The 21,826-nt window shown below is 45.4% G+C and overlaps 1 protein-coding gene across 6 annotated transcripts in view; it reads left to right on the top strand.

Annotated features, from left to right (window-relative positions):
• PAICS (phosphoribosylaminoimidazole carboxylase and phosphoribosylaminoimidazolesuccinocarboxamide synthase) overlaps positions 1-21,826 on the top strand; it is an 86,599-nt gene that overhangs the window by 43,453 nt on the left and 21,320 nt on the right. For all 6 annotated transcript variants that reach the window (XM_075566083.1, XM_075566074.1, XM_075566093.1 and 3 more), the window contains 2 exons: positions 4,496-4,570; positions 18,544-18,749. In XM_075566083.1, the coding sequence (XP_075422198.1) occupies positions 4,496-4,570; positions 18,544-18,749 (281 nt within the window). The remainder of the gene's footprint in view (positions 1-4,495; positions 4,571-18,543; positions 18,750-21,826) is intronic.

Here is a 21,826-nt window from a genome sequence, read left to right as displayed (position 1 = left end):
GAGTGTCATTGAATTTGCTTATTCAGCAGGTGTAGCATTAGGCCGAACGTATTGTTACAGTGAACATCCTGCTCCCTCAGAGGGATCTCATTCTTGCGTAACTTAAACGGGTGTGCTGTTTCTTGTCCTGAATTCATTCTGGCAGCAGATGTGCACTAGGCTTTATATTCTTTACTACGCTAATCTAAGGCTGCGTCCATGCTGCCAAGGACAACGCGGAGGCATGTGACGTCACCCGCGTTTAGTGGGAGCGTTTTTTGGCCATGCTAGAAGCGATGGGGGTGGGCTTGTCTTTGGGCGTGGCCGTGAAGTCACGGAGCTGGTTCGCCCTCAGTGGGCGTGCCGCTCACGTGACCTGCCCGTCGCGCCGTGGAATCCGATTGAACTGATTCCTCGTGCAACGCGCCCCCTCCTCCGAGCAGTCTTCAGCAGCATGGACGCAGCCTAAGCTGATACAAAACAAGAGTGATCTTTTTATTTCAATCTTTTATATTAAAATACCAAACTGAAAACATCACGTCAACACAATATTATTAATTGTAGTAATTAGTATAGCACCACTTAGTGAATATGAGCTTAAACTGTAACTAAAGCAAAGTTTCGAATATGTAGGCATAATAGTCTAATGCATTTAAAAATGACCCCAAATCTAGGTTGTTTTTTTTACTGTAGTCTGGTTCCCCTGGCGCCCGGTTCTCTTTCCCCTTCCCTCCAGCTTTGCGGGGGAGCTGCGGTCGTGAGCGCATCGTCGGGGACTTCCGGTGGCGTCAGAGGCAGGGCGTCATCATCTTTGATGTCCTCCCGCATGCACGGTGCGCGTTTGCAGTCGCGGCGGCCATTACACGTAGCGCAGGAAAGTGTAGAGGCGCAGGAAGGGACTCTAGAAGTTGCGCATGCGCAGGGAAGTGGCGCGGCGGCCATTAGTCTATCGCAGGCGCAGATAGGAAAGGGTAGGCGGCCATTAGAGAGGTGCCCATGCAGTATCCGTAGGCAAGAGCCTCCTGGGGAACTACAACTCCCAGCAGGCTTAGAGGCAGGTGAGTCAGATGATTGCAGGCAGCCAATAGTGTTTGCAGCTTCCCCTGCAGAGAGTAGATACATTGTATGGGCAATGTGCTGGAAGTCAGTCAGACTGAGGAGACAGTGGGGCAAGGAAGGGGGGCAGAGATCTGCGAGCTTCTGCCCTAGGCCAGAAGTACCCCGGGCTAGAGTGAGGCCCTGACTCCCCACTAGTGGGGGTGGGTGTTCGTGGGGACAGGCCCTTGGGTGGGGACCCTGTGCCCCTTCGGCTGTGTGCTAGGCAGGGACTTAGTGATAGGCCCTGCTGCAGTTCCTTAAGGCAGGGACCCCAGTGAGGGTGTTGCTGCATGTTCCTGTATGCTGTGCTGCTGATTCAGGGACTGTCCTTATGGTCGGAAAGCCGGCTGGACCACATCCCACGCGGAGGTAAAGATCAGCGCTGGACCGAGCAGATCCGGTGGACCCTTTGCGGGGACACCCGGGTGCGGGGCACCAGAGCAGGTGTTTAAGCCCTTCCACACGTGCACCGGCTTTGCCTTGTTCCTCAAGTGTGACGGGCCTGTTCGCACCCTTGGGTGGGCTTGGACTCTCTGGACGCGGGGTTGGGAAGGGGGTGTAAAGGTACAGCCCACTTAGGGGCAAGGGTATAGCCGCCAGCTTAGTGGCAGAAGGTGGCCTATGTATATTGTTGTGTATGCTGATGTGTATTGTGTTATGTTTGATTCTTCATATAGTAAACTGTTATACTTATACTCCTGTGTATGTGGTTACTATATGTGGGTCCTGTCTGAGGAACATTCTACACTCCTAGAATCCTACACAGGTAGAGGCGCTGTAAGTAAGATCGTTCCAGAGGATTCCCCCCAGGCTCCCGCGGGCAGAGGCTCAGACCTCCTGTGAGCCTAACAGGTATATTGCAGCACACCTGGTAACATATAGGTTCCCCCTCACATGCACTCTATCTGCGATTGGGGTAGGGGGAATACCCATTACATTACTATAAGTAGGGGGAACTGCAGGCCTTTCCCCAAGGTGTGTAATACATTTAAGTTACTGTTTGACAACTTTATTCTATTATTTGGCAGCATTATGCTCACTGAAGCTTGGGATCTTTCCTCTGTAAATCAATATTCTGAGAGTACTAGTCAACAATTTTATCCTGCTAAATGTCTCCTTGAGAATAAATGTGCATTCCACCTCTCACAGCCCTATTTTTTAGTGCTCTGTATTTCAGTAGCGGAAAATACGGAAAGATACTAAAAACAGGAGTGTACTGAAAATCGGGCCTGAGAGTAGGAACAGCATTTCTAAATAGTCCCAACAAGACAGACACTCTGATGTTCAGGTCTAAATGAATGGCATAGACTTTGTAACAAACGTGTTGTGTGCTTGTGTGTGATGCCATTTGAGAGAAACACTGCATGTAATCCTCTGGGTGCAGATAGGGTTGCCAGGTGTCCGGTATTGAACCGGACAGCCCGGTATTTGGTTACTCTGTCTGGTAAAAAATGAGAGGTAATACCAGACATGTATGTGTGCGGGGGGGAGGGGGACATGTATGTGTATACCGGTATTACCTCTCTGGACTTAGTAACCAATCACAGGATTTCCCCTGAGAAGCGATAGAGCAGGGCTGCTGCTAGTGGGCTGGGCAGCTTCTTCCATCCTGATTGGCTGCTGCTGTGTAATGCAGCCAATCAGGAGGAGGTTGCAGGAGCCTGGGGGTGGGGCCAAAGAGCGGAAGAAAAGCGTGGAGCAGAGAGAGGTGAGGCTGTGTCGTGTGTGTGTGTGTGTGTGTGTGTGTGTGTGTGTGTGTGTGTGTGTGTGTGTGTGTGTGTGTGTGTGTGTGTGTGTGTGTGTGTGTGTGTGTGTGTGTGTGTGTGTGTTTGGAAGGGGGATGAGAGAGAGAGAGGGTGAAGGGAGGGGGATGAGAGAAGGTGAAGGGAGGGGGGATGAGAGAGAGAGAAGGGATGGGGATGAGAGAGGGTGAAGGGAGGGGGATGAGAGAGGGTGAATGGAGGAAGGATGAGAGAGGGTGAAGGGACGGGGGATGAGAGAGGGTGAAGGGAGGGGGGATGAGAGAGGGTGAAGGGAGGGGGGATGAGAGAGGGTGAAGGGAGGGGGGATGAGAGAGGGTGAAGGGAGGGGGGATGAGAGAGGGTGAAGGGAGGGGGATGAGAGAGGGTGAAGGGAGGGGGATGAGAGAGGGTGAAGGGATGAGGGATGAGAGAGGGTGAAGGGAAGGGGGATGAGAGAGGGTGAAGGGAGGGGGGATGAGAGAGGGTGAAGAGAGGGGGATGAGATAGGGTGAAGGGAGGGGGTGAGATGAGAAAGAGAGGGGTGAGAGAGGATTAAGGGCGTGCGGGTGAGAGAGGATCAAGGGAGGGAGGGTGAGAGGATGAAGGGGGGATGAGAGGATGAAGGGGGGGATGAGGAGAGGATGAGGGGAGGGGGGTGAGAGGACAAGGGGGGTGAGAGGATAAGGGGAGAGAGGATGACTGTAGGTCAGTTATTTCTAAATGATCTGACCATTATGTAATTTGTTCTAAATTTCACTCCAAGCATGCACCAATTTGCATCAACTTACACTATTTCATATTCTATTTCCTAAAAAAATCATCAGAAGGGAACTCCCACCCAAGACTTCTCCCCATATTTTTTACGAAACAGAATATAAAGTGGTGCAAATTGGTGAATACTTGGAGTGAAATTTGGAAAAAATTACGTAACAGTCAGGTTCATTTATAAATAACATTCTTCCTGAGGCTGGTATCATACTAAGCGGCCCGCGTGAGGCAATGACAACTACCTGTCTCCCTATGACAGTTTATCCAGTGCCGACGTGGCGCCGCAGCTGTGTGGAAATACAAAGAAATTTGTATTTTTGAGTGGCTGCCGTGCCACGTGACACTGTGAGCCAATCACAGTGCGGCCTACCGTTTTGACCACGCCTCCTAGCCGCGCGCGAGTAACCGTTTGGCCTATAGGCACTAAACGCGTGCGCCCCATTCACACGCACCGCCATGCGCACGCACGCCTACGCTTACTATATTACATGCCTCACCAACGATTCTATTGCGCGTTGCACCTTTCACCATTTTGACCAGTATTTTTGGGCAAGCCACCTGGCAACCCTGGGTGCAGACTGCATTCTTCACTGATTCTACAAATATGCCAGTGATGTGGCAGACCTAACTGGAGTAAGATCCAGTCATCAACACTATTTGTCACAGGAGTATGGATTCAATCTCTTACTGTCAATTTCCACAGCCTGTGTATTAAGGCATAACACTAAACCCAGGCTACTGACATGTAATGGGCTTATTCTATATCCACCGAAGCCGGCAAAATTCTCCATCGAGGTTATCAGGGAATTTCGCCCCTTAAACAGTCCAATTGTCCGCTTTGAAAAATGTAGAATAGTTCCCTATATGTTGAAACATTGTTGTAATCTGTTTAATGACTCTTTTGGCAGGTCAAGAAAGCAGCAGGGAGATTAATGAAGACCAAGCACTTGTCCTAGGAGTCAAGAGAAAACATCCTCAAAATGGTGAGTTTTTCGATTTCAAGATATATGGGGGCTTTATTTACCCAGCTCTCACTGAGCAAAACTGGAGGAAATAAAACTGCACCAGATTTAGAAATCTGATTCTATATTGTGCTCCAATGTAGCACTCCCCCACCCCCCTTTGTAGCCATGAGACTGATTAACAAAGCCCTAACAAAGTTTATCAATCAGTGAGAATCATTCACTAGCCCACAATAACTGCTAGTAATCACCAAATGCTAGTGAGGTAAATGACCATTACAGAATGTTAATAGCTGTCACAGTTCTGTGAATAATAAAACATTGTGTTATAGAAAGGAGTTTAGTGCTCATTGAGCAGGCCCTGGCTGTGACAAGTGGTGCAGAGGGTGGAGCTATAACTGAGGACCATGAAGAGGTAGGTAGCTGGGTAGGTTAGGCCGAGCTTATAGTGGAGGAATTGCTGCGTGAGCGTCAAGTACATTTCAGTCACTGGCTATAGGAGTTAGCCAAGTGCCTGTGCGCCTTCAGGCGAAGAGGCGCGTTGACAAAAAATGTTGTCTTCTCAGGCAGCTGTCGCGTGACGTCAGCATCACGTGAGATGGTTCAGTCAATGAGGGTGAACCAGATTCATGACGCAATAGCGTCGCCCATGCCATGCCCCCGCCACGCCCCCTCATTGCCGCTAGCACTATGAGCAGGGATTGCTTGTTCTGCAGGCGCACTGCACGGTAGAAGCAAACATTGTCGCTAGCAAGCGGAGTGTATAATCTGTGCATTAGAAGGGGAAGCAGGGGGAAGAGGAAGAGGCAGGCCAGTTCTGAGCTGATACATCCCAATAGATTTGACAGATTAAGTGAAGATATTGGGAGTGGCAGGGCAGGAATGCCAAGGCTGGGGGAGACCGATTCCTCTATCAGCCAGAGGAATAGCCCCTTCAGTACAAAGGGGACTCAGAATACTCAGAGACCAAGGCATGTTGTGGTGGTAGGGTATTCCATTATTAGGAAGGTAGAGAAGAAACTCTAATGCCGTGACCGCATGAACCGAAGAGTTTGTTGCCTTGGGTTTGGCACATTGTGGATCTGGTAGACAGATTGTTGGGAGGGGCTGGGAATTACCCAGCAGTCATGGGACACAATGGCACCAATGACAAAGGTAAAGAAAGATGGAGGGTCCTAAAAATGTATTTCAGGGATCTAGGCTACAAGCTTAAGGCAAGGACCTCAAAGGTAGTATTTTCAGAAATACTACCAGTACCATGCACTAATGCATGACTAAGAAAGTATACTATAATATAAAACAATGGCATAGTTTTGTTTCTGATTTATTTGAAAAATAAAAAATAATATTGAATGACTTGATAGATGCAGTTTAGCAAATTAATGGATTATATGTGAAGCCTTCATTTAACCCTAATGGATATTGTGTTTTAAGTTTATTAATCCAGTCAATAATCATTTTTCATTATAGTTCCGTGTCTACAACAAGTAACAGAGAAGACCAATGCTACATCCAATGTGACAAAAATACACAGTAAAATACTTATATACTCTCTTGAAAAGGGGTCATTTAGTTTAACCCTTTGGTCAAAGCATTGTAAGCCTGTGAGCCACGACAAGGCAGACCCAGTTCACAGGTCCTAACACTACCAGACAAAATACTAATATACCACTATTAGGATTCAAATTCTCATTTACCTCTATTAGGAGGGAGAAAGACCAACATTGGATCTATATCCAGTAGAATGAAAAGGACCTGCTGACTTGGGAAGTGGGGAGGGGTGAGCTTAAACCCTGGGAAGGAGGAGCCACTAACCTCCAACAGCTGAGACAGCTGAAAATAAGTTAACAAACAACACACAGAACCCCAGCAAGCTCTTTTTGGGAACCCCTGAGCTCCCACAAAATATATATGTATATAAGTGTCAAAAAGAAGAGCTATTGAGCGTGGCAAAATTATACAACAAGCAACAGAGAAGCCCAATGCTACCTCCAATGTGACAAAAATACACAGTAAAATACCCCAGCAAGCTCTAGTTCCCGTGTCTGGCAGATGGACGAACCAACTCTATGCCCATAAACAGGGCTCGACAAATTCTAAAAATAAAACTACTCGCCCAAAACAAAAAGTCACTCGCCCCCCCAAAAAACTCGCCCCCCAAAAAATACTCACTCCCCCTGTGACGAGCGGCCTGTAGGCGAGGTCAGACACGAGTCCACACATGCACTTTTGGTTAAACCATAATATGGGTGGTTTTATTCGTCACAAAAACAACTAAAACATTGGGGCTAATGCCCCTTTAAGGCAAAATCATAAAACCAACACCTACTCCTTTCAGGAGACTGACTAAACATTACAGTGGCTGTTTCTATCTGACTGGCTGGGTAGGACAGTTGCCAGTCAAAAACTTATAAAAACAATATTAAGGAACAATATATAGTCTTATCTACATGCTGGTCCGGCGTCTCCGATTTCTTCAGCTGCAGGCTTTGAGGTTCTGCTGCTCCCAGGAAATCTTTTGCCCTTCTTTGTGCGCAGGCTTCTTTGCTATATGGGGCTTTAAGTTCCCCACAGTTGCCAGGCAAAATCCTCTAGTCAACAAGCCTGGATCCCGGCAGCCGTGAGCTCTGTGATCTATGATCCCCTCACAGAACCTCCAACAGGGACACTGACAGCAGCTACTTCCTGCTTTTTATCCCTGCTCAATCAGGTGTTTCCATCTCACCTGCAGTAAACCCGACACCTAGTCCAGTCTCCTGCCCTGTAAAGGGAGTTTAACCCCTTGACTCCCTTACACCCCCTCACCAGTCTTACCTGTGGCGGCATGGTGCGGCGTCTCCCGCCATTTTCCTGCTTCTTCCCTGCAACTCGCGAGTGTCTCCCTTGGAACTCCTGTGAAAATGGCTGTGCGGCGTCAAATTATTATGGCAACTTGACGCCACGTGACGTCACGTAACGTCCTGTTGTCGTGGCAACACGGCCATTTTCACAGGAGCTGCAGGGGAGACACTCGCAAGTTGCAACGGTAAGCAGGAGAATTCCGGGAGATGCCGCCGCACTCTGCCGCAGGTAACACTTGACAGCGGGCAAAATGCTCTCGCCCCATGCGAGTGGGTGAGTGCATTTGTCGAGCCCTGCCCATAAAGGTCAAGCATTTACTGTCACCATTATGTAACTGATTTACATTGTGTGTTACTGGTGTGTCAAGTTAATTGGCTACAGAGTTTACATGTTCACTTATGCGTCGTCTTAATTTTCTTGAAAGTTTTTGCCCACATACCGCTTACCGCATTGGCATGTTATCAGGTAAATTACCTCTGTCGCTTTGCTGTTGCTAAAGCTGTTAATGTGATACTCCTGCTTATGGTCGTTATCCCAGAAGGATTTGCCTGATTGAATGGGCGGACATGCTTTGCATGAATTGCAGCAGTAACAGTCCTTAATTCTTTCCCTTAGCCAATTTGTCTGTTGCTTGATTTGAAAATGGCTATGAACCAGTGTGTCTTTGATTTTTCTAGACCTTCTATTTGTGATCATTGGTCTTGTGCCCAACACTTCTTTGAGATCACTGTCAGATGTTAATATACTCCAATGTTTCTCAAGAATGGCATGTATTTCAGCGGCTCTTTTATTATTTGTGCCAATGTATCTTATCTGCTTTGTGGTCTCTTATTTTGTTCTCGTACAGAGTAGGGTGTCTCGGGCTGTATTGTTGGCTTTTTTGGGGAAGCAAGAATAAATAGGCTAATTACAAATTAAATGGGACAAAATTAGGTCAACCCTTGATAGAGAACGGTTTAGGTGTGCTTGTAGATAACAGCCTTAGCAATAGTGCTCAATGTCAGGCAGCAGCTGCAATAGGCAAATAAGTCTTACCTTGCATAAAACGAGGCATGGATGGAAGGGAAGAAAGCATAATTATGCCACTGTATAAATCATTAGTAAGACCCCACTTTAAATATGGAGTACAGTTTTTGTACACTACTCCATAAAAAAATAAATTTTGGAACTGGAAAAAGTACAAAGAAGAGCCAACAAATTAATACAAAGGATGGAAGATCTGACTTATGAGGAAAGGCTATCTAAATTAGATTTGTTTACATTAGAAAAGAGGCATTTAAGAGATGAGATGATAACTGTTTGCAAATATATTCAAGGTCACTACAAGGAACTTTCAAAATAACTATTCAGGCTAAGGGACAGTACAAACGACAATGGGCCATCCCTTAAGATTGGACGAAAGGATATTTCACCAGCCTCAAAGGAAAGGGTTCTTTAAAGTGAGTGCAGTTCAAATGTGGAATTCATTCCACATGGAGACTGTGATGGCAGATACAATAGATATATTCAAGGAAAGGTATCCAGGGATATACCAAATGAGTAAACATGGAAGGATGTTGATCCAGGGAGAAAGGAATTTATTTGACTCCTTATGAGACATCATTGGATAATGTTTCACTGGGGTTTATTTGTTTGCCATCCTCTGAATCAATATACTGTCAATACAAATGTAACCCTCCCTGGCTTCTAGGGAGTTTACAACAGAAGGGCTCCTATATTGGCTTCCTCACTGTGTTACCTTTGTCAGGGTGCTGGATCCGTGTGGCTGGGGGATGAGGCAGAAATGGCAGAAATGGGCACCAGGTATTTTATAGTTATGAACAAACAGTCTTTGTTTACATGCCATGCCCGTAAAACATCTTCCCCAGAGGCATTACTGCATTCCTGGAGAGGGGCATTCCTTAAACGTGTAGTTGGTTACTTTAGTTCATAGTGCATAACTGACCATACATTTTATGGGGTGCTCTTCCTCCAGCTTTCAGGGTTTCTGCCTGGGCCTACCCTTCTTATCTGGACTAGAGAGACCATAGACACTGTGCTTTGTCCTACTCACCTCACTTGCAGCGCCTTGGGGCTGAGGTAGCAGGAGTTACTTCTCAAGGTGTGCACTGCATGTTATTCTCTCGGGATCCTCACCCAGGTATTGTGCCAGGTGATTTGGGTTACTCTAATTCCAGATTAGTCCCAGGGCCACGATTAGAGTGACAGCTCAGGCACACAGGCCTCCCTTATAGGAAACTGTACTTCTCCTCTTCTGCCATACTAAGGAGCCAGACTGCAAAAAGGGCATTTCCTTACCTTCAAAACAAAGAAAAGGAAGCCTAACCTATCATACCTATTTAAATAGCTATGTACTCACTATTTACAGGTGAGACGCCTCCTCTTTCTCTCCTTCAGAGATCCGAAGATCTAGAAGTTTCCCCCCTTCTATTTATGCCTAGCTTGATGTCACTGTCTCCAGGCAGAAAGCTGCGGGGCTTAACCTCTGCTGTTTCACCCTAGACCAGGTGACCAGCTCAGCATCTTTCAGAAGGGCGTGGCAAGACCCCTGCCTAGTTACTTCATAACATAATATAAGAGGGCGCGTTACTCTGTAGTTAAGCCTTTAGGGCCCTTTTCAAGGCCTCTTGAAAAAGGAGTGACGAAACGTACGTCGAGGCTTGCGTTTCCTGTCCTCACTCTCCTCTGAACACCTCATCTCCTGCATGCCCCTGCTCCTGCTTTGGCTCAATACATTTTGGTTATTCAGCAGCGTGTCCTATTCTTTGCCTCCACGCTCCTCACGTTATTCGCGTCATCAGACGGCGACGACGAAGGCACGGGTCTCCAGGTTGTTCCTACTCGGGCTCCTAGTCATCACACTCTGTTCTATTAAGGAGATTTTCCGTGGGAGCTAAGTATCCTCTGCACTGACTGCATCCCATTTCAATGTGAAGTTCAGACAGGACACTGATTTTTACACTGCTGCAACTTACTATCATCCCTTTTCAGCCCTCAATATCATATGCACATTACAGGCATACCCCGCTTTAAGTACACTCACTTTAAGTACACGCGCGAGTAAGTACATATCGCCCAATAGGCAAACGGCAGCTCACGCATGCGCCTGTCATCACATCCTGAACAGCAATACCGGCTAACTACCTGTACCGAAGCTGTGCGCAAGCAGGGAGACTATAGAGCCTGTTACAAATGCGTTATTTACATCAGTTATGCACGTTGTGACAAACGGCTTACTCCGGGGCTCCGTCGTTTGTCCGGGACTGTTTAGAACACGGTCTTTTAGGGTAGGTTAAATGATGAGGCGTCACGTACTGTTCCTTTAAACAGGCTATGCCTGGTTTATTCAGTCCCAGGCACTGAGACTGCCACAGTGCATACAACAGAAAACAGATCAAAACAAAAGCTGCTCACCTGAGCGATAACTTAACTTAGATATCCCTGACTCAGGGTTGGAAGTGGCTTTTCCACTTCCAACATCAAAACACGGTACTTTTGCAGTCTTACACAAATGAACAGAAAGATTGAACCTGTTTGGGGAAGAGGCTTCTCCCCTCTGTAGTTCAGCAGCCTTCCAGCCTCCTGGCTCTTGTGGGGAGACCAGAGCAAACAGGAAATCAGTCTTTCATACCTGATTCCTAATTAGCATGACAGGTGACAGAAATCAGGCAGCAGACAAACTCTGGTCTGGATCTCTCATCCCTCAGTTCCAGCGCTTGCCAAACTGTGGGATGGAGTGTATGTATTATAAGGCTACACTCCCAGGCCAAACAGGATAGAAACTGTCTAGTATCCTGGGAGCCCTATATACGGAATTTATTACCATCCCCTGGTTTCTGTCACATATCCTCCCCCCCAGCTCAGACCTCGAGGGATGAGCGACCATGGATATTAGGGAGTGCATCCTTGACAACCCGTCGGCATTGCCATGTTTGTGCCCTGACCTGTGTTCCACAGAAAATTTAAAGGGTTGTAGGCTTAGGAACCACCTGGTCACTCTAGCATTCTTTTCCCTGTTTTGACACATCCAGGTAAGGGGTGCATGATCTGTGACCAACCGGAATTTTCTCCCCAACAGGTAGTATTTGAGCGTCTCTACAGCCCACTTTATTGCGAGACACTCTTTCTCTACTATGGAGTAATTTTTCTCCTGGGGATTTAGTTTCCTACTTAAATAAAGGATGGGGTGCTCCTCACCTTGAGACTCCTGGGAGAGTACCGCCCCCAGCCCTACCTCAGATGCGTCGGTTTGGACTACGAACTCTTTGGAGAAGTCAGGTGTGACCAACACTGGTTGGGCACAGAGAGCTTCTTTCAGGCTTCTAAAGGCCTGTTCGGTTTCGGGGGACCACTTTACCATTAGCGGTCCTCTTGCTTTTGTGAGGTCAGTTAGTGGGGTTGCCTTAGTTGCAAAATTGGGAATAAACCTTCTATAGTACCCAATTAACCCCAAAAAGGTCCTTACTTGTTTTTTTGTAACTGGCCTTGGCCAATTTTGTATCGCCTCCACTTTGAGTGTTTGGGGTTTGAGTAAACCTCTGCCAATAGAATATCCCAGATACTTGGCCTCCTCCAGACCAATAGTGCATTTAGCGGGGTTAGCAGTTAGTCCAGCAGACCGGACTGCGTCAAGCACAGCTTGGACCTTTGGAAGGTGGGATTGCCAATCTTCACTATGGATTACCACATCATCCAGGTAGGCGGCAGCATACCGAGCATGTGGTTTTAAAATTTTATCCATCATTCTTTGGAATGTGGCGGGAGCTCCATGTAAGCCAAAAGGCAACACCTTATACTGAAAGAGGCCGTCTGGGGTTGAGAAGGCTGTCTTTTCTTTTGCCCTTTCTGTGAGGGGAACCTGCCAGTACCCTTTTGTTAGGTCTAGGGTTGTGAGATATCGGGCTTTGCCCAGTCTCTCTACAAGTTCATCTACCCTGGGCATAGGATAAGTATCAAATTTTGACACCGCGTTTAGTTTCCGGTAGTCATTACAAAACCTTGTTGTACCATCTGGCTTTGGGACTAAGACTATAGGGCTGTTCCACCCACTTTGGGATTCCTCAATTACACCTAGTTTTAGCATTTTTTTAACCTCTAAACTTATAGCCTTTCTTTTGGCCTCTGGGATTCGGTACGGTTTAAGGTTAACTCGGACCCCCGGTTCAGAGACTAGGTCATGTTCAATTACGCTAGTTCTACCTGGCCGTATAGAGAAGATTTCTTTGTTTCTTCTCACTAAATTCTGAACCTCTCGTTTCTGATGAACAGACAGGGTTTCAGCTATGCTAACCTCTGGGTCAGTTTCTTGATTCTCTGACGGACCTGGGGGTACTAGGGTTAACAAGACTTCTCTATCTTTCCAGGGCTTGAGTAGGTTTATATGGTAAATTTGCTCAGGTTTCCTCCTACCTGGCTGTCTTACCTTATAATTTACTTCTCCCACTCTTTCCAAGACCTCATATGGCCCATGCCATTTAGCAAGGAATTTACTCTCCACGGTGGGAACCAGAACTAGTACCCTATCACCTGGAAAAAAAATTCTGACCCTAGCACCCTTATTATACGTATTCCTCTGTGCTTCTTGAGCTTTCTCCATGTGTTCCCTCACTATGGGTAGGACTGCAGCAATGCGGTCCTGCATCTGGGCAACATGCTCTATTACACTTCTGTAAGGGGTAACCTCGTGTTCCCAAGTCTCTTTGGCTATATCCAGTAAGCCCCTTGGGTGTCGGCCATACAATAGTTCAAACGGGGAGAAGCCTGTGGATGATTGGGGAACTTCCCTAATGGCAAATAACAGGTACGGTAACAAACAATCCCAGTTTTTCCCATCTTTATCAACCGCCCGCCGTAACATGCTCTTTAAGGTTTTATTGAACCTTTCCACTAAACCATCTGTTTGTGGATGATAGACTGAGGTTCTGAGATGCTTGATTTTTAGGAGTTTACATAGCTCTTTTGTTACTTGGGACATAAATGGTGTTCCCTGGTCAGATAGAATCTCTTTAGGAATCCCGACCCGGGAAAACAGAACTACTAACTCTTTTGCTATGTTTTTAGCTGAGGTGCTACGTAGGGGAACTGCCTCCGGATATCGGGTGGCATAATCTAATATTACCAATATATGCTGATGTCCCCTAGCAGACTTTATTAGGGGTCCTACTAGATCCATAGCAATCCGGTCAAATGGTACCTCTATTATGGGAAGGGGTACCAATGGGCTGCGGTACGCCTTGAACGGGGCGGTGATCTGACATTCTGGGCATGAGGAACAATAATTCGTAATTTCTGCCAGAACCCCAGGCCAATAGAAGCTTCGGAGAACCTTTTCTTTTGTCTTTTCCACCCCTAGGTGACCCCCCAATGGATGACTATGTGCGAGGTGTAATACTACGTTCCGGAATGTCCGTGGTACCAACAATTGTTTAGTTGTAACTGATTTCCTTTTATCAACCCGATATATTAGGTCGTTCTCTACCTCGAAGTAGGGGTAAGCAAGTGACCTATCTGGTTGGCCAGGAGTACTATTCTGGTCCCGTATATTTCCCCTTGCTACCGCTAATGTGGGGTCCTCCCACTGGGCTTTCTTAAAACTCCCAGGACTGACCTCTAGGTCAGCGAGGGTCTTATCCGGTTCTGGGGTGGTAAGTGTCTGCTCAACATCTTGATTTGGGGTATTCCCTACCAAAGTAGTGATGGGGAAGGGAATTTTACAGCACTCCTCCTTTTCCCCCTTCTTATTTGGGCCCTCGTCAACCTCCATTTCTGAAAAAGGGAAAGGATTTGTTTCTTCTAATACTTCGTTATGGTCCGCTATTGAACTCTGGGCGCTATTCTGAGCGGGGGACCACATTTTTAGAAAATGGGGAAAGTCGGTCCCTATTAACACATCATGTGCCAGTTTGGGTACAATACCCACCTTGAACTCTAAAGAACCAAACTCTGTTTCAAAAAAAACATCAACAGTGGAATATTCATGATTATCCCCATGTATACAACAAATTGCCACTCTTTGTGAACTGTTTCCCTGTTTCTTCTTAATGGGCAAGAGGTATTCGGACACTAGTGTGACCATGCTCCCAGAGTCAAGAAGTGCCCGAACCCTCTTACCATTAACCTTTACAAATGCCCACAGATGGTTATTCAAGGGGTCCTCTGGGCTAGGGCCCATACATTGGGACAACAGCGAATAAGGTTCCACGCTGTTGCATTGCATGGGCTCATCATTTAGTGGGCAGATTTTTGCTGTGTGGCCCCTCTCATGACAATTTACACATTTAGGTACATAGTCTGTGTCCCACTTAGAGCCTTTTCCCGGCTCCCCATGTTGGCTATTGCCCTTAGTGTGCGAACCACTGTTGCTGGTGCTGCGTGAAGGTGGTCGCCGCTCTTCAGCGCCCCTTAACCCCGGTACCCTTTTACCGTCTCTGGAAGAGTCCTGGAACCTCGGGTAGTGGGGTTGCTCCACGACTGTGGGTTGCGGGTGCTCTTCTGCTGCATTGTACCTTTCTACGAGGGCCACAAGCTCATCCGCATTGTGGGGGTCACTCCGACTGACCCAACGGCTAAAGGCAGAGGGAAGTTTCCTCAAGAACTGGTCCATGACCAACCGTTCCACGATGTGGCTGGCTGAGTTGATCTCGGGTTGTAGCCACTTCCGGGCGAGGTGGATGAGGTCATACATCTGGCTTCGGGTGGCTTTATCCATCGTGAAGGACCATGCGTGAAACCTTTGGGCGCGAACAGCCGTGGTTACGCCGAGGCGGGCGAGGATCTCGAACTTCAATTTTGCATAGACGTTAGCTTCGGCTGGCTCTAGATCAAAGTAAGCCTTCTGGGGTTCGCCGCTTAGGAAGGGTGCGATTAGACCAGCCCACTCAGCTTCTGGCCATCCCTCTCTCTGTGCCGTGCGTTCAAACGTGAGAAGATAGGCTTCCACATCATCCGAGGGTCCCATCTTCTGAAGGTAGTGGCTTGCCCTGGTCATTTTCGGAACTGGGGCTGCCGCTGCCAGTGGAAGGTTACGGATAGTCCCCCTCAGGATCTCGAGTTCCTGCTGTAAGCCCTGAGCGAACCGCTGTTGCTCCTCTCTCAGCAAGCGGTTTGTCTCTTGCTGGTTTGCATTCGCGTTTTGCAGGGCTTCATTCGTCTGTTGCTGGTTTGCATTCGCCTGTTGCTGGTTTGCATTCGCCTGTTGCTGGTTTGCATTAATCTCTTGCTGGGCTATTAGCAGCTGTTGCTGGGCTGCATTCGTCTGCTGCTGGTTTGCATTAGTTTCTTGCTGGGCTATTAACAGCTGTTGCTGGGTTTCATTCGCGTCTTTCTGGGCAGCGACATTGCGTACCAGCGCACCCACCACGTCTTCCATCTTGTTTGCAGAGGATGAAAAAAAAACTTTTTTTTTTTTTCTTTCAAAGTTCTTTAACCCGCAGACCCCCTAGTGCTCTGCCCGCATTCTCCACCATATGTGACAAACGGCTTACTCCGGGGCTCCGTCGTTTGTCCGGGACTGTTTAGAACACGTTTTTTTAGGGTAGGTTAAATGATGAGGCGTCACGTACTGTTCCTTTAAACAGGCTATGCCTGGTTTATTCAGTCCCAGGCACTGAGACTGCCACAGTGCATACAACAGAAAACAGATCAAAACAAAAGCTGCTCACCTGAGCGATAACTTAACTTAGATATCCCTGACTCAGGGTTGGAAGTGGCTTTTCCACTTCCAACATCAAAACACGGTACTTTTGCAGTCTTACACAAATGAACAGAAAGATTGAACCTGTTTGGGGAAGAGGCTTCTCCCCTCTGTAGTTCAGCAGCCTTCCAGCCTCCTGGCTCTTGTGGGGAGACCAGAGCAAACAGGAAATCAGTCTTTCATACCTGATTCCTAATTAGCATGACAGGTGACAGAAATCAGGCAGCAGACAAACTCTGGTCTGGATCTCTCATCCCTCAGTTCCAGCGCTTGCCAAACTGTGGGATGGAGTGTATGTATTATAAGGCTACACTCCCAGGCCAAACAGGATAGAAACTGTCTAGTATCCTGGGAGCCCTATATACGGAATTTATTACCATCCCCTGGTTTCTGTCACAACGTATATGACGATTGCAGTACAGTACATGCATCGATAAGTGGGAAAAGGTAGTGCTTCCCTTTAAGTACATTTTCGCTTTACATACATGCTCCGGTCCCATCGCGTATGTTAATGCGGGGTATGCCTGTACACTGTTTTTCTATTTTACAGCATATATTTTTCAGCTATTCTGCATTGCCTGTTAGTTATTATTACAGCAGGGTCTAGACATAGTGCTGTCCTTTTCAACTGTATAGCAACAGCTTATGTGTGCATATTCATGCTGTAGCAGGATTTGTTGTCATGGGTCTTTGCCTTAGCTATGTCTTGGTATCAGCATTCTCAATTGAGCAGCTTTTTCCTTGCTGACCGGCCGGTCTACAGAAGGCAGGCTTTATTTATTTGAGCCTCACCATTCTGATATTATGTGTCATTTGATTATTATTTTGCTTACAAATTTCTAGCTTTAGCTTTGGTTCCCACTATTATTACAGGTTACATGTGTCTGTTTTTCCATACTTGTTGAGGTGTGAGAGTGATTTTATTATGTTTGTATGTTATGCGATGTGTCTTTAATAAATTTGTTATACTTGTTTACCCCAGAGTGCTTTACGTGGGGTACTTTGTTTCTATTTTTGTTTTCATATAGGCTTTATCCCCAGCACGTCAGTATCCTATTGTTATTATTTCTTTATAGGCGATTCTACTGATTTTGGTTTCTTTATATTTAGTCTGTTGCAGGCTTGCTTCTGTGTTGTTCATATATATATATATTTTTTTTTATATATATATATATTTTTTTTTTTCAGTCTCATCTACTATGTAACTACAGTATGTAACAAACAACGCCAGTATGAAGCTTAGCATCTGGTTGCATCAATCAACCAATCCAGCCCTGTCTCTTACCTTTGAATTTAAGAAATGATAACACATACTCATCATTGAACCCAGCGATTTACTTTCCTTGGAAACAGTATGTACGAGTTTACTGCTGTGTTTCTTGACCCTTACAATCCTGGAAAAAAAAACTGGAGCAGGTCTGTTAACTTGGTTAGGAGTCTTCAAACCTTCATGTTGCATTAAATTGTAAATGTATATGTGTTGGAGCTCTGTCTCAAAAAGTTATAACCTTCAACCATATCTCAAATTACATACTGTAATGAGTCTGGGCTGTTTTGGTAAAAGACTGACAAGGATGCACAAAAATACCTGTTTCCGGTGTGTCTTTGTTTGGCACCACTGGCTGTTGAGCTTTGATCTGCTTACAAATATGTGATTGATTTATTGCAAAGCTCCATACTCATACTATCCTCTTGGCTATAATCATACATCTGGCCAACTGAGTGGAACAGGGGCACTCTACACTCAGATTCCATACAATAGAATATGTGATCATCTATGGATGTGTTTGGAAATGTTGTATTGTGCAGTAAATGGAAGATGGGGAAAATATGCTATTTGCATATTTTAAGCTAATTTTCATCCAGTTGAAAAATGTTTACCCAGGAAACGATGGGACTATGGAACATTATAGAAACAAATAAATTGACAGCAGATAAGAACCACTTGCCCTCCCTAGTTTGCCCATTCTCATATCCACTGTGAAAACTCAGATCTTATCAGTTCAGTGTGTACATAGGAGAGCCTTGTGTATATCCCAAGCATTATTGAATTTCCTTGCTGCATTATCTTCTACCACCTCTTCTGGTAGCATACACACCCGAAAGTGCTCTTTGGCATACTCATTAAACATATATATTGGCCAATTTCTGCTACCAGAAGAGGTGAGAGAAGATAATGCAGTAAGGAAATTCAAGTTCCATACAATTTACTGCATACAGAAAGTTCACAGAGGAACTGAGCATGCCTTAGCAAAAATATATAATGTGTATAGTGTGCACGTATCATAAAGAACAATCGCATATACATCACCCGGGCAGGAAACTTGGATAATGGACACAGCACACTGAGTATCTGGAATAAAGTGACTTGCATTGTGGTCCAGAAATATATGTGTATATAGAGAGAGAAAAGGATATTCTCAAAGTCACATGATTCATAATATATCTGTTTCATTCACAGAATCTCAAATCCCAGATAAAAGAAAGACCCCTGCACATGCACAGGAAGACACTGCTGATAACGCCCCTTTTGACCTGGCTGTCATCGTGATAGAGGACATAAAACAGCCAGCAGATAACATGAGCGATCAGCAGGCTACATTTCTGAATGTTGGTGGAGCACAGCTACAGTGTGATCAGCCTGGAGTACAAAGCTTACATTCCCTGGTGAGTTTGTGTCACTTGTGGGCAGATACTGTACCTGTATTTCAGAAAAAAATTAGCCTTATTTTTGTTGGGTAGATTATTATTTCACGAAATATGTGTTTGTTACATAGTACATGAGGTTAAAAAAAGACATACGTCTATCAAGTCCAACCTTTGCTAAATTTAGACGGCAGATACTTTATCCTATATCCGTACTTACTGTATATTGATACAGAGGAAGGCAAGCAAAAAACCCCAGTGAAATATTCTCTAATGATATCTCATAGGGGGGAAAGTAAATTCCTTCCTGACTCCAAGAATTGGCAATCAGATTACTCCCTGGATCAACATCCTTTCCATGTTTACTTATTTGGTATATCCCTTTCCTTTCTAAAAAGATGTTGAACCTTTTTTTGAAGATATCTATTGTATCTACCATCACAGTCTCTATGGGTAATGAATTCCACATGTTAACTGCCCTTATTGTAAAGAACCCTTTCCTTTGTTGCTGGTGAAATCTCCTTTCCTCCAACCTTAAGGGATGGCCCAGAGTCCTTTGTACTGCCCATGTGATGAATAGTTCTTTTGAAAGCTCCTTGTACTGTCCCCAAATATATTTGTATAAAGTTATCATATCCCCTCTTAGAGGCCTCTTTTCTCATGTACAATAAACAAATCTAATTTCGCTAGACTCTCCTCATAAATCAGATTGTCCATCCCCTTTATTAATTTGCTTCTCTGCACTTTCTCATGTTCCAAAATGTATTTTCTAAGGAGTGGTGCCCAAAACTGTTATTCAAGGTGTGGTCTTACTAATGCTTTGTAAAGGGGCATAATTATGTTTACTTCCCTTACATCCATTGCCCGTTTAATGCAAGATAAGATCTTGTTTGCCTCAGAAGCTACTGCATGACATTGGGCACTATTGCTAAGCCTGCTGTCTACAAGCACTCCTAAATCCTTCTCCATCAAGGATTCCCCTAATTTATCCCCATTTAATTTGTAAGTCGTCTGTTTATTCTTGTTTCCCAAATGCATAACCATACATTTATCTGTATTAAACCTCATCTGCCATTTACCTGCCCAAGTTTCCAGCCACTCCAAGTCTTTCTGGAGAGAAATTACATCCTGCTCTGATTCTATTACCTTACACAATTTAGTGTCATCAGCAAAGATGGAGATTTGCTCTTGATGCCAATCTCAAGGTCATTAATAAACAAGTTAAAAAGCAGGGGTCCCAGTACCGATCCCTGAGGTACTCCACTCACAACTTTAGCCCAACCTGAAAAAGTTCCATTTATGACAACTCTCTGTTGTCTCTCCTTCAACCAGTTTTCAATCCAGGTGCAAATATTTTTACCGAATCCAATTTGCTTTATTTTAAACACTAACCCATGGGTGCACAAAGTTTTGAACCTGTGCCCCTCTGCCTGCTTACTTCTCGGCTCGCGCCCGCCCCCCCACCCCTCCTGCCCAGCTCCGGTGTCAAATGATATCGCGGGTCATGTGACGTCATGTTTCCATGGCAACGTGACATCACGTGGCATAATTTAACGCCGGGTTGCCATGGCGATGTGTCATCGAAGACCAGATAGGAGAATCTGCAGAGGCTTTGCGCGGTCCCCCGGTATTTCATTTAAATGCCTTGGGGTAGAGCGCGGGACCTCTGTTGTCACCCACCCTTGAAAATCTCCTGCCCCTCCTAGGGGGAGCGCCCTCCACTTTGCGCACATAACAAAAGCCTTTGCAAAATCTAAATTCCTACTTACCTCCTCAAAGAAACTAATAAGGTTAGTTCGGCATGACCTATCCTTCATAAATCCATGCTGACTATTACTAATAATTTTGTTTTCCATTAGGGATTCCTGAATATTATCCTGAACTAAACCTTTAAGTAGCTTCCCCACTATTGATATCAGGCTTACGGATCTGTAATTCCCCGGTTGGGATCTAGATCCCTTTTTAAATATAGGCACCACATTTTGGGTGTGCAAAACACAAGGTGGTATGTATCAGGACTGTGCAATTTGTTCAAAGCAAGAGCTTGATAAATTGAAGTAACATATCGCAAAGTCAAAATAGCACAATGTGCATCTATTTTTAGAGTAAACTTTCCATCGTTTCCCTCAAGGTGAGGAGGGCCAGGCACTATGGAGGAATCTGCTGGAAGCTTTCCTAAATTTAGAAACATAGTAATTAAAGAAAGTTTAAAAAATATATATAATATTCCTCACTAAATAGCAGAATGCCATGACATTAAATTCTGCTGACTGTGCCACTGTGCTTATGGTGTACAGCAGACTTGGCTTTTAGATCTACCTGGGGATTTTTGGATGTTGTATCGTGCATTCTTAATGTGTTCATTTGCATACCCATAATCCTTGTGGCTGGCACTCTGGTTTGGTTCCAGTAGAGAAGTATACCTTACTAAGATGTGTTGCTCATGTCAGTATAATTTTGTAGCCCGAATAACTTCTCCCTCTCAGGGAAAAGGACCGCAGCATCCCTTGGCTGCCTTGGGAACTTCATTTTTCTCCCGCAGCTCATATCCATAAGCTTACAAATAGTTTCCTGCTGTTGCACAGAGATTGAGACTAAAAATCAAGACTTGGACTTTGAGGTTTTCATTTGGTCGCATTTTCTTGGAGTTTGGGATCTTATTTACAATATTTGCCAAATGATGACTACTTGTCCGACCAACAGAAGGAAAATGGTTAGGAACCTGCTGGAGGCAGACAAAATATTACTAGTAAAGCAAGGCAACAGTAAGCTTATTAAAAGAACAATTGAGTATTAGAACAGTGGATTTGAACTCTGTGGCACTTGGTGCATGCCAGAGACTAAACCAGGCTTCTAATATCACTCATGATATGTGGTCAAGTGTTCCACAAAACATTTATTTTAAGCAGAAGGATACAATAATGTAGCATTGTATACTTTTTGGAAAATAGCATTCTGTAGATTCTTCCAATGGCTACTATATTTTAGAGGCCCTGCATAAACCTTGCACATCAAATCCTACAACAAAACACAATGGCTCTCGGCACGGCACCACTCCCCAGCTTCAGGAAGAAAAGCCTCAAGAAAAAAGCTTCACG

Source organism: Ascaphus truei, chromosome 1, assembly GCF_040206685.1.
Source record: "Ascaphus truei isolate aAscTru1 chromosome 1, aAscTru1.hap1, whole genome shotgun sequence".
NCBI classification, from domain to species: domain Eukaryota; kingdom Metazoa; phylum Chordata; class Amphibia; order Anura; family Ascaphidae; genus Ascaphus; species Ascaphus truei.
Note: the sequence above shows the minus strand (reverse complement) of the source record. Positions and strands in the feature narration are given on the sequence as shown.